We start from the raw sequence: 10,154 nt of genomic DNA, 5'->3' as shown, positions 1-10,154 counted from the left end.
AATAAAAAAAATTTAATCAACAAACCAAAGTTAGCGTGCATGTTATTAAAGATAATAGCATAAGTTTGTTAGAGTTTGTGTTTGATTTAAATTTTGATGAGATTATTTTTCCTGAAAATCCTATTAAAATTGTTCAGAATAAAGATAAAGATTTTTTAGAATTTAACTCTATCATGTACTCTTTAAAATCTTATCACCACATCATCAACTATTTAAATAAATAACTAATGGAGATCTAAAAAAAAAAGGGTTAACGTGATACATAAAAAAAAAAAAAAAAAAAAAAGTAGAACTCAAGATTGCTACATACCTAAATAAAAAAATTTAATGCCAAAAACATATACAATGATGGTTAAAAAAAAACTAAAAAAATTTAACACAAAAAACATATACAATGATGGTAAAAAAAAAAAAAAAAAGTGAGGAAGGAAATTGAATAAAGGCTACTAAAGGAGGTAAGGGAAGCCATACTGTTTAACTGTTCACGAATGATTTTGAATGCTTCTTTTGTAGCATAAAGCAGTCATGTCTTTGGATCACGATACTTACAACATGAAATTACAATTCATTAAGAAGTACAGTGGTAGAGTATGTGAATGAACCATTCATTTCAAAATTACATTAAAAAAAAAAAAAAAACAGAGAGTTAACGTGATACACATAAAAAGAAAAAAAAAAAAAGTAGAACTCAAAGAAAGTCAATCATAAACAAAAGAAAAGAAAACAAAGAAGAACTTGCAAAAGATAGAACCTGAAAATTTGGTGGAGCCTTTGATAGTAAATGTCTTTAATCTAAAGAAAAAGAAAGGAGGATGTAGAGCTAAACTAAATGTCTTCAATCTGAAGAAGAATGAGAGATAGAAAATGAGATAGAAACTCCAAAGCGTACATGAGTTTTCAATCAGAAGAAGAATAAGAGATAAAAAATGAGATAGAAATTGCAAAGCATACGTGAGTTTGTGAGTCTTAAAGTGTAAGAATTTTAATTTACATATTTATCCTTTGTAATTAAAAGCTTATAAGTGGATATGATGAGGATATTTTAGGTATAAAAAATAAGGAATCCAAAGAGAAGAAGCCTCTTAAATAGTAGTATGGATAAAAATTTTAAATAAGTGAATGTGAAAGCAAAGCATGTCTCAATAAAGTGAAACACATTTTTATCCTCTTTCTTGCTTGAACAATCGGGTTGTCACTGCATTGTGATGCACGTGGTAGTAGTGGGTTCGTGTGCCTTGCCAGAGGCATCATGATCACACGCAAGAAAAACGAAAAACAAAAAAACGTTGTATTGGACTTTTCCAACCTCCTAAACGAAAAGTCCTATCTAAATGCATTTTACACCAAAAAAAGAAAAAAAAGTGCTTGTTTCTTGCTTAAGATTTCATTTCCTATTAATTCTCCATCTTGTACACAACCTTCATGCCCTTATACAACTCACATTCCTTCTGAAAAAAAAAAAAAAAACATTCTCTTCGATATATAGCTACCAAAGTCATGGCATACTTGTTAGATAAAAAGCTAGCCGCAGTGTTTGAAGTCTTGTTAAGAATTGCAATTGCATTGATTCCCTTATCCCATTTTGCTGCGTTTGCTTTTACCAACTCCACCACTTCTTTGGTGGCTGCTGCTGCTGGAGACGTAGGAAAGGAATGGAAGGAAGCAGAAGCTCTTCTTAATTGGAGAGCTAGTCTTGACAACCAAAGCCAAACTCTCCTATCTTCTTGGGGTGAAGGCAGCCCCTGCAAATGGGTTGGAATTCGCTGCGACGAGGCAGGAAGTCTCACCGGTCTAAACCTTTCGAGTTTTGGTTTGATAGGTACGCTTTCCAACCTCAGTTTCTCATCCTTTCCCGACCTCCTCGCCATTGATCTATCATGGAATTCTCTTTATGGAAATATTCCTGACCAAATTGGTAACATTTCCAAACTCACCCTTCTCAACTTGGCTCACAATGATCTTTCCGAAACTATTACTTCAAGCATTGGTAGACTTTCTAGACTCTCCTATCTTGATTTTTCTAGCAATCAGCTTTCTGGAAGAATTCCATCCGAGATAGGTCTATTGAGGGCTCTACTTTCCCTTGCATTGGACACAAATAGTCTCACAGGATCCATTCCTACTTCTATAGGAAACTTGGGTAACTTGTATGAGCTTGACCTTTACGACAACAAACTTTCTGGTTCAATTCCAACCACTATTGGAAACTTGACTAAGCTCATCAATTTGAAATTGATGGTGAACAAACTAAGTGGTTCCATTCCACCTGAAATTAATAATCTTACCAATTTGAGAAATTTGGTACTAGGTAGCAACGAATTTACCGGCCATTTATCTCAATATATATGTCATGCTGGATCACTTGTACATTTTTCCATATGCGATAACCATTTTACAGGTCCTATCCCAAAAGGTTTGAAAAACTGCACCACTCTAACCAGGATTAGGCTTGATGGAAACCAACTAGTGGGAAATATAACTGAGGATTTCAGCATTTACCCGAGCTTGATCTACATGGATTTGAGTTATAATAATCTTTATGGTGAGCTTTCATCAAAGTGGGGGCAGTGCCAAAATTTGACAAGCCTGAAAGTCTCCAACAATAAAATTTCAGGCAATATACCTCCCAAGCTTAGTGGGGCAACTCAGCTAGTTGAGCTTGATCTCTCATCAAATCATCTAATGGGAAAGATTCCAAAGGAACTAAGGCGCCTAAAGTCATTGATCACACTTCTGTTGAGTGATAACCAAATTTCAGGTAAAATTCCTTCAGAAATTGGAATGCTATCTAGGATGAAAAATTTGAACCTAGCGGGAAACAATCTAAGTGGTTTGATTCCCAAAGAACTTGGGGATTGCTCAAATTTACTATTCTTAAATATGAGTAGAAATATACTTGAGGGAAGTATTTTTTCTGAAATAGGTAGACTTAATTCTCTTGAAAATCTTGATCTGAGCATGAACGCCTTGATAGGAAAGATACCACCACAGCTTGGAGACTTGCCACGGTTAGAAATATTGAACATTTCTCACAATAATCTCTCTGGTTCCATCCCATCAACTTTTCCTGATATTTCAAGCTTGACATCTATTGATATATCCTACAATGACCTAGAGGGTCCTATTCCCAACATAAAAGCCTTTCGCGATGCTCCAAATGAAGCATTTCAAAATAACAAGGGCTTGTGCGGTAATGTCACTGGTTTGAAGGCCTGCCCACAAATGATTCATAATCCTTTACATAGAAATTATGTGATAATAATTTTAGTCCCTCTTTTGGGCACTTTGTTTGTTGTATTTATCACATTTCAAGTTTCACATAAATGTAGCCAAAGAGTGATGAAGATAGAAAACAAGCTAACAAGCACACAAAATGATGATCTTTTTGCAATATGGAGCTTTGATGGGAAAATGGTTTACGAAAACATCATTGAAGCCACAGAGGAATTCAGTTCCAAATATTGCATTGGACTAGGAGGGTATGGAAGTGTTTACAAAGTTGAGTTGCCAACAAGTCAAGTCGTTGCTGTGAAGAAACTTCACTCACTACCTAATGGTGAGACACCCAATCAAAAAGCCTTCATAAGTGAAATTCATGCCTTAACAGAAATAAGACATCGGAATATTGTAAAATTATATGGTTTTTGTGCACATCCACGCCACTCACTTTTGGTTTATGAGTTTTTGGAAGGAGGAAGTTTGTTACAGTTACTAAACAATGAGGAACGAGCAAAAGCATTTGAGTGGATTAAGAGAGTGAATGTTATCAAAGGTGTGGCAAATGCTTTAGCTTATATGCACCATGATTGCTCAACTCCTATCATTCATCGTGATATATCAAGTAAGAATGTTTTACTAGATATAGAGTATGAGGCTCATATATCTGACTTTGGCACTGCTAGGCTTTTGAAGCCCGATTCTTCCAACTGGACTACACTTGCTGGCACCTATGGATACATGGCTCCAGGTTAGTCACTTTTTGTTATCTATGATCTAACTATAACAATTTGTAATAAATATTTTTTTTTTATATCATAGAAATTGGTATTTTGTAATCACAGATCTATGTTTAGTGTGATTTGAAATTCTTCCCAATCAAACCAACAAGATATTAAGAATTTTCTACTTATCCTTCCAATTTGTTAAATCTAGTTTAGCTCAGGTCAAATGATGGTTGAAGTCATTAACCAAGGAAGTTTAATATGATTGAAAATTTACGAGATTTAACTAGAAATCGTTGAATCAAATAAAAATAATTTGTCTCATCCTTATGTAAAATATTGTATAAATAGTAAAAATGGATATATATATATATATATATATTTTTTTTTTTTGGTTACCGAAATATTAAAAATGGATTGAGTCCAACTAATTAGAGTCCTGTGATTTGAACAATAAATTAATGTATGAAGAGCAGTTGATTTTTGATGCCTAAAATTATTTCCCCCCCTTTTGCTTTTGTATGGACCAATTTCAAGTAGTGACTATATCACATGGTGTTACCATAACTATTTATTTATTTTTTTAAATGACAGAGCTTGCATACACAATGGAAATTAATACAAAGTGCGATGTATATAGTTTTGGAGTGCTGACTTTAGAAATAATCATGGGAAAGCATCCAGGAGATCTCATATTATCTCTATCACCATCAACAACATTTACAACCCATAATATGCCACTGAACGATTTGTTGGACAAACGCCTTTCACTTCCTACAAATCAAGTTGCAAGTGATTTGCTCCACATTGCAAATATTGCGATTGCTTGCCTGCACACTAGTGCACAATCGCGTCCAACAATGCAACAAGTTTCTCAAGAAATATCTACTCAGAAAGCACATTTGGTAAAGCCATTGCAGATGATCAAATTAGGTGAAGTGGTGACCGTTTAATAGTGGGTTTTGTTCGATCCTTTTTGTTTTTGCATTGTCGCTTTTTTCGCAAGATTAATTGTAATGCAAGATAGTATACATATTGAAACTTGAAAATTCCATCAATATAACATCATAAAGAATACTTCTTTCTAACGGAGTGAAGATTTGATGCTGTATAGGCACGCAAAAGTTGATTTTCAAATACAAAGACAACACAACTCTTCTACAGACCTAATTCTACAAGAATTTTAGGCTAGTAGTCGGCAAGGGAAAAAAGAAACTCCCTCTAAAACATTTCGTAGAATTAATCAGATTTCCCAATTATATATTATTCCGGCTAATTTTGTTAAAACATTACTAGATTGCCAAACCCAAATTTAACATAATAATTATTAAAAAATATAAATATAAATGTAATAAATTTTTTTTTTTGATACAAGATAGAATCTACTTTAGTCTAATCTAAGTGTATATATGTGTGAAGCTCCCTCCTGTAGACTTGAATTTCGATCCTTGCCTCCCACATCCCACAAGTACTTATATTTGTGAAACAACCATTGCACTAAGAGCGTGCGGTAGTAATATAAATGTAATACTTAAAGACGCACTTTTCTTATTTAAACTTAATCCAACTGTAATATGACCTAATTGGGAGTTATAAACTTTAATCAGGATTCTAAATTTCATACTTAAGCATTAATTTTCACACAACAATGTTTAGAATACCAAAATCCCCAATTTGTACAAAAATCCTAACCCTAGAATTGTAATTATTTAATAAATCCTTCAAGGCTCATGAAATTGGGCGTTTAAATTATTAATTAGGGTTCTTAATTACATGTTTTTATGATCAATTTACAAAATTTATAATCAAAGAATAAAATCACAAGCTAAGCCTAAAACCTAACCCTAACCTTAATTTCTCTCAAATTCCTACCAGATCTCTATTAACTTAATGATTTGTATGCCGAATGAAAATTCCATCAAAAACATTTTAGTTTACTGACATTTGCCATACCAGTAGGCCTGGTACATGATCTCTTAGGAGGCAATCGAAGTGCCATAAATTCTTGAAGAAATCAAATTTCATGAAGTAAAATTCAGGTAAATTCCCCTGTTTCTGATAATTTCTTATTGTAGATTATGAATTTATGCTTTTGTATGTAAAACTATGATAAAAACTATAACGCTTTTGTGACAATCAGACACCTTCCTCTGTTTCTAGAGATCTTATATTATCTAAGTGACCTCTTCATCCGTTTATCATTATGAGATTCTATGTATAATGATTAGAAGTTGGATTGAAGCTACAATCAGCTCCCTCTCCTACAAAGATTAGCGAAACCAATTATATTTTGTTCATTATGCTTTAATTCTGTTCAGCTTGCTTCTGAAGAAAGTACACAATCATCATAATAATCATAATGGTTAATTCTAGGTACTACAATTGCCATACTATTATAATCTTACTATTGAAGGTCGTCCATAATGATCATAATAATTACAAGGGTTAATCCTAGCTAGGTAATACGATTGCTATGCTATATCATAATGCTTTCTGTTATCACAGGACAAAAAAAAAACAGGTTCAATTTATATATGGTTTCCCTGATTACCACGGATAATAAAAGATAGAATTGTCCCAACTTTTGCTTTTGCATTTGGAAATGTTTGGTAGGTTACAAATGTTGAACTGACACTGTGACACTGTATATTCTAAACAGTGCCTTTCAGTTTTGCTTGAACTCAACAATATCATTATAGTTCTATTAACGGATGCACGTATGACATTTGTTAATATATTATTTTAACAAAATTTTGATACTACTTTAATACAAAATATAAAAAGATGTTTTTTTTTTTTTTTTTTTTCATAAGAAGTTTTTAAAAATATTTCATAAACTAATATTTTTAGGAATTTTGTTAACTTTTTCCTATTATTATAGCTAAAGAATCCAAATTTTTATGCATTATTTAATTAATTAATTTATTTTCTGAAATTTGTATGCATTATTGAATGCCAAAGAAAATAACTTCCCAGCTGGAGCTTCCAAATTATAAAGAACAACAACAGAATATATACGACACGGTTTGCAAGAGTCATGGGCAAGGACCACGAGTTTACTTTTGTGTTAAATTATTTGAGCTTTTCGACGTTTGTGGTGGGGCAGAAATGAACGTAACCAAATTCATAACTAGGAACTAGCCCTACAAAAGAAGGGAAGGAATAAACTTAAAGTCCTCCAATCGAAAGATTACAAAAGGGAAGCTTGAATGACCAAGTTATCCTGAAAGAAAAGCATAAAAGAAAGCGAAAGTCTACTCAGTTTATTACTTTTCTAAACTTTCTGCTAACCCGACAGGTAAAAAGGCTCTTATTGATAAGGCCTAAGAGTATGTCCAAAGCTTGGGATATAATGGCTTTTACAATAATTAAGGGCCTGTCTGTTACTATGATTAAGCAATATTTTTCAGTTTTTAAACAACATTATAAATGTTTTTACACATTTTTTCATTTACACGTATTTTTAAAAAATATAAATAATATTATTAGAACAACATTACCAAACGGGCTATAACTTTAATTAACACCACTATCTATAATTATAAATCTCCTCATGTGAACATAGCATTAATGGAGAGCAAATTTTTGAGACAATTTGATTATGTATTTTAGTGTCATTGGCATCAGTTTATTTTAACTTTTTAGTGATTACTTTTTGCGGAAAGTATTACAATATATACTTGTATTAAATTTGATAAGTGATGTTTTAAAAAATTGTATAAAAACAAAATAAACTAAAAGCTAAACAATAAAGTTGGTGTGAATTAAACACTTAATTGGTTGATGGGCAGGGTTAAAGCTAGTGCCTCAACTGCATTTTATATGAATTATGGTAAGTACAAGAGAAGAACAATATTCTGCATGGTACTTGAAGGAAGTAAGAAAACTTGCACAATTATAATTCGAAAAGCAAAATTAAGCTGACTAAGATATTCTTTGTCATCCAAAATAACTTGATCAACAATGTTTACAATGTTAGTCTCATTGTAATGAGAACACTAACGAGAAGCTAATTATTTAATATGTAACTGCCAAACATTCCTTTGCTTCCCTCTAAAGATATTCTTGCTTAAACAAAAACTTTCCTTTGTTCTATTCACAATTTCACCCCCTCCCCTAAATGCAATACCTATATATAGCTTCTTTTTTGACACTAATTTGATACAAACTCAGAAACCATGAACAATAACCACAAAATTATCGCCCTTATTGGGTTTCTTATGCTCGAAATGGTTCAAAACTCAGTCGCTTCTGTTGTTTCTACGGGGGACTTCAATAAGGATTTCTTTGTTATGTGGTCTCCTAGCCATGTAAACACTTCTTCTGATGGTCAAACAAGAAGCTTGAAGCTTGACCAAGAATCAGGTACCTTGAGAAATACATGTGCATGTTGAACTTGCAATTCCCTCTCAATTTTTTAGCTTCTCATTTTTGTTTATTGAGTTTTGTCTAGGTTCTGGTTTTTCTTCGAACCAGATGTTTCTGTTTGGACAAATTGACATGCAAATCAAACTAGTACCAGGTGATTCGGCTGGCACTGTCGTGGCCTATTATGTATGTGACCTTTTTCTTCTCACATGTCGTGTTCTTCTATTGTATTATTGCTTTTCATGAATGCTTTGGCATTGTGTATTGCAGCTGACATCTGATCAACCTAACCGTGACGAGCTAGATTTTGAGTTCCTTGGCAATGTGGATGGAAAAGCATATATCCTTCAAACAAATGTTTTTGCTGATGGCTTTGACAACCGTGAAGAAAGGATTAATCTATGGTTTGATCCAACAAAGGACTTCCACACGTATTCGATCTTGTGGAACCTTCGCCAAATTGTGTAAGCCAGTTTACAAAGATTCACAATCATGGTTTTGCAGTATTTTCATATTAGAGCTATCTTCATCTCCTTATTGAAATTTGATGGCAATACCAATACAGAAGTACTTTAATTTTTCTAAAAGACTTAAACTAGTAGAAAACTAATCATTGAAGATATATTTAGTTTTATTGATAATAAATACTATTTTTATCATATATGTGAAAAGTATTTGGAAATTTTAGGTTGGTGTAAATAACATCCGGACAGTACAAGTGAACACAACATGAACTTCTAAGTTTTGTTATTGCAAGCTTGAGAATTAATGGTCTTCAATTTGTTACAAAAGGGAAAAAAAGTTGTATCAATTTTGAAGAACCTTTTTTTTTTTGTTCCTCGTAGGTTCATGGTGGATTGGATTCCCATAAGAGTGTACAGAAACCATGCAGACAAGGGAGTTGGGTTTCCTAGGTGGCAACCTATGAGCATCAAAGTCAGCCTATGGAATGGTGACAGCTGGGCAACAAATGGTGGCCGCGACAAAATTGATTGGTCCAAGGGCCCCTTCTTAGCTTCATTTGGGAACTACAAGATTGATGCCTGTGTTTGGAAAGGAAATGCAAGATTTTGTAGGGCAGATAGTTCTACCAATTGGTGGAACAAGGAAAGGTATAGTAGCTTGACATCTACGCAAAGAAGGTATTTCAAATGGGTCAGAAAGTACCACTTGATTTATGATTATTGCCAAGATAACCAGAGATTCCAAAACAAACTTCCCAAGGAGTGTTCTCTTCCTAAGTATTGACCAAAAATGAGGCCAAGGCAAAGGCATACTTCTATTTGCAGCCTTTCCTACACGGCTTTTTTCTTGGCTGATTGGCTTCGCTTAGCTACGTGATGAACATACTTCGAGCTTACTTCATGTGGAGAGATTTTCTATTCTTTTACTTTATTTCATTTATTAACTTAATAATCATATATATAATAAGTTTTTTAGTTAAGTTCAATTTGTTAAAGTATCTCTATCCTTAGAAGTAAAGCAACCTTTTAGATCGATGTGGCTTGAGGTATATGATCTTAGAAGCTCTAATTGTTCACCGGGTTTGATTAAGAACTTGCAAATTAAAGGATATTTCAAAACCAAATGATGAGATCTCTAAACTTCTCCTATCATGAGTTAGACTATACAATTTTCACTTCTAATCCATGAATTGTCTTCACCAGCACCCTTAAAGTACTCTCTTTGCACCCCTTTTATGGAGTTTCTAAAAATTTCAATTCAAAATGTCAATATTCAACCCAAAATAAGAAATCTGCAAAGCAAACAAATTTAGTCTCAAAATCAAAATTGCATAGTAAATCATTCTATCTGGAAAATAGCCAAATAATCTAAGGAAACAAT

The 10,154-nt window shown here is 33.0% G+C and overlaps 2 protein-coding genes across 2 annotated transcripts; both read left to right on the top strand.

Moving 5' to 3' along the window:
* The first annotated feature begins 1,497 nt into the window (after positions 1 to 1,497).
* Positions 1,498 to 5,029, top strand: LOC126704931 (MDIS1-interacting receptor like kinase 2-like). The gene is made up of 2 exons (XM_050403911.1): positions 1,498 to 3,967; positions 4,536 to 5,029. The coding sequence occupies exons 1-2, from the start codon at positions 1,498 to 1,500 to the stop codon at positions 4,892 to 4,894; spliced, it is 2,829 nt and encodes a 942-aa protein (XP_050259868.1). The 3' UTR covers positions 4,895 to 5,029.
* A 3,067-nt stretch (positions 5,030 to 8,096) lies between these two features.
* Positions 8,097 to 9,759, top strand: LOC126706891 (probable xyloglucan endotransglucosylase/hydrolase protein 10). The gene is made up of 4 exons (XM_050406466.1): positions 8,097 to 8,306; positions 8,395 to 8,495; positions 8,580 to 8,773; positions 9,155 to 9,759. The coding sequence occupies exons 1-4, from the start codon at positions 8,120 to 8,122 to the stop codon at positions 9,555 to 9,557; spliced, it is 885 nt and encodes a 294-aa protein (XP_050262423.1). The 5' UTR covers positions 8,097 to 8,119; the 3' UTR covers positions 9,558 to 9,759.
* Positions 9,760 to 10,154: the final 395 nt, after the last annotated feature.

Source organism: Quercus robur, chromosome 11 (assembly GCF_932294415.1).
Source record: "Quercus robur chromosome 11, dhQueRobu3.1, whole genome shotgun sequence".
Taxonomy (NCBI): domain Eukaryota; kingdom Viridiplantae; phylum Streptophyta; class Magnoliopsida; order Fagales; family Fagaceae; genus Quercus; species Quercus robur.
This window is presented reverse-complemented; position numbering and strand designations above follow the sequence as displayed.

Bases quoted from the DNA above. Each gene is read 5' to 3' on its own strand.
- LOC126704931 (XM_050403911.1), top strand. From the start codon at position 1,498: ATGGCATACTTGTTAGATAAAAAGCTAGCCGCAGTGTTTGAAGTCTTG. The intron at 3,968-4,535 runs GTTAGTCACTTT...TTTAAATGACAG, and splicing joins CTATGGATACATGGCTCCAG to AGCTTGCATACACAATGGAA.
- LOC126706891 (XM_050406466.1), top strand. From the start codon at position 8,120: ATGAACAATAACCACAAAATTATCGCCCTTATTGGGTTTCTTATGCTC. The intron at 8,307-8,394 runs GTACCTTGAGAA...AGTTTTGTCTAG, and splicing joins GAAGCTTGACCAAGAATCAG to GTTCTGGTTTTTCTTCGAAC. The intron at 8,774-9,154 runs GTAAGCCAGTTT...TGTTCCTCGTAG, and splicing joins TGGAACCTTCGCCAAATTGT to GTTCATGGTGGATTGGATTC.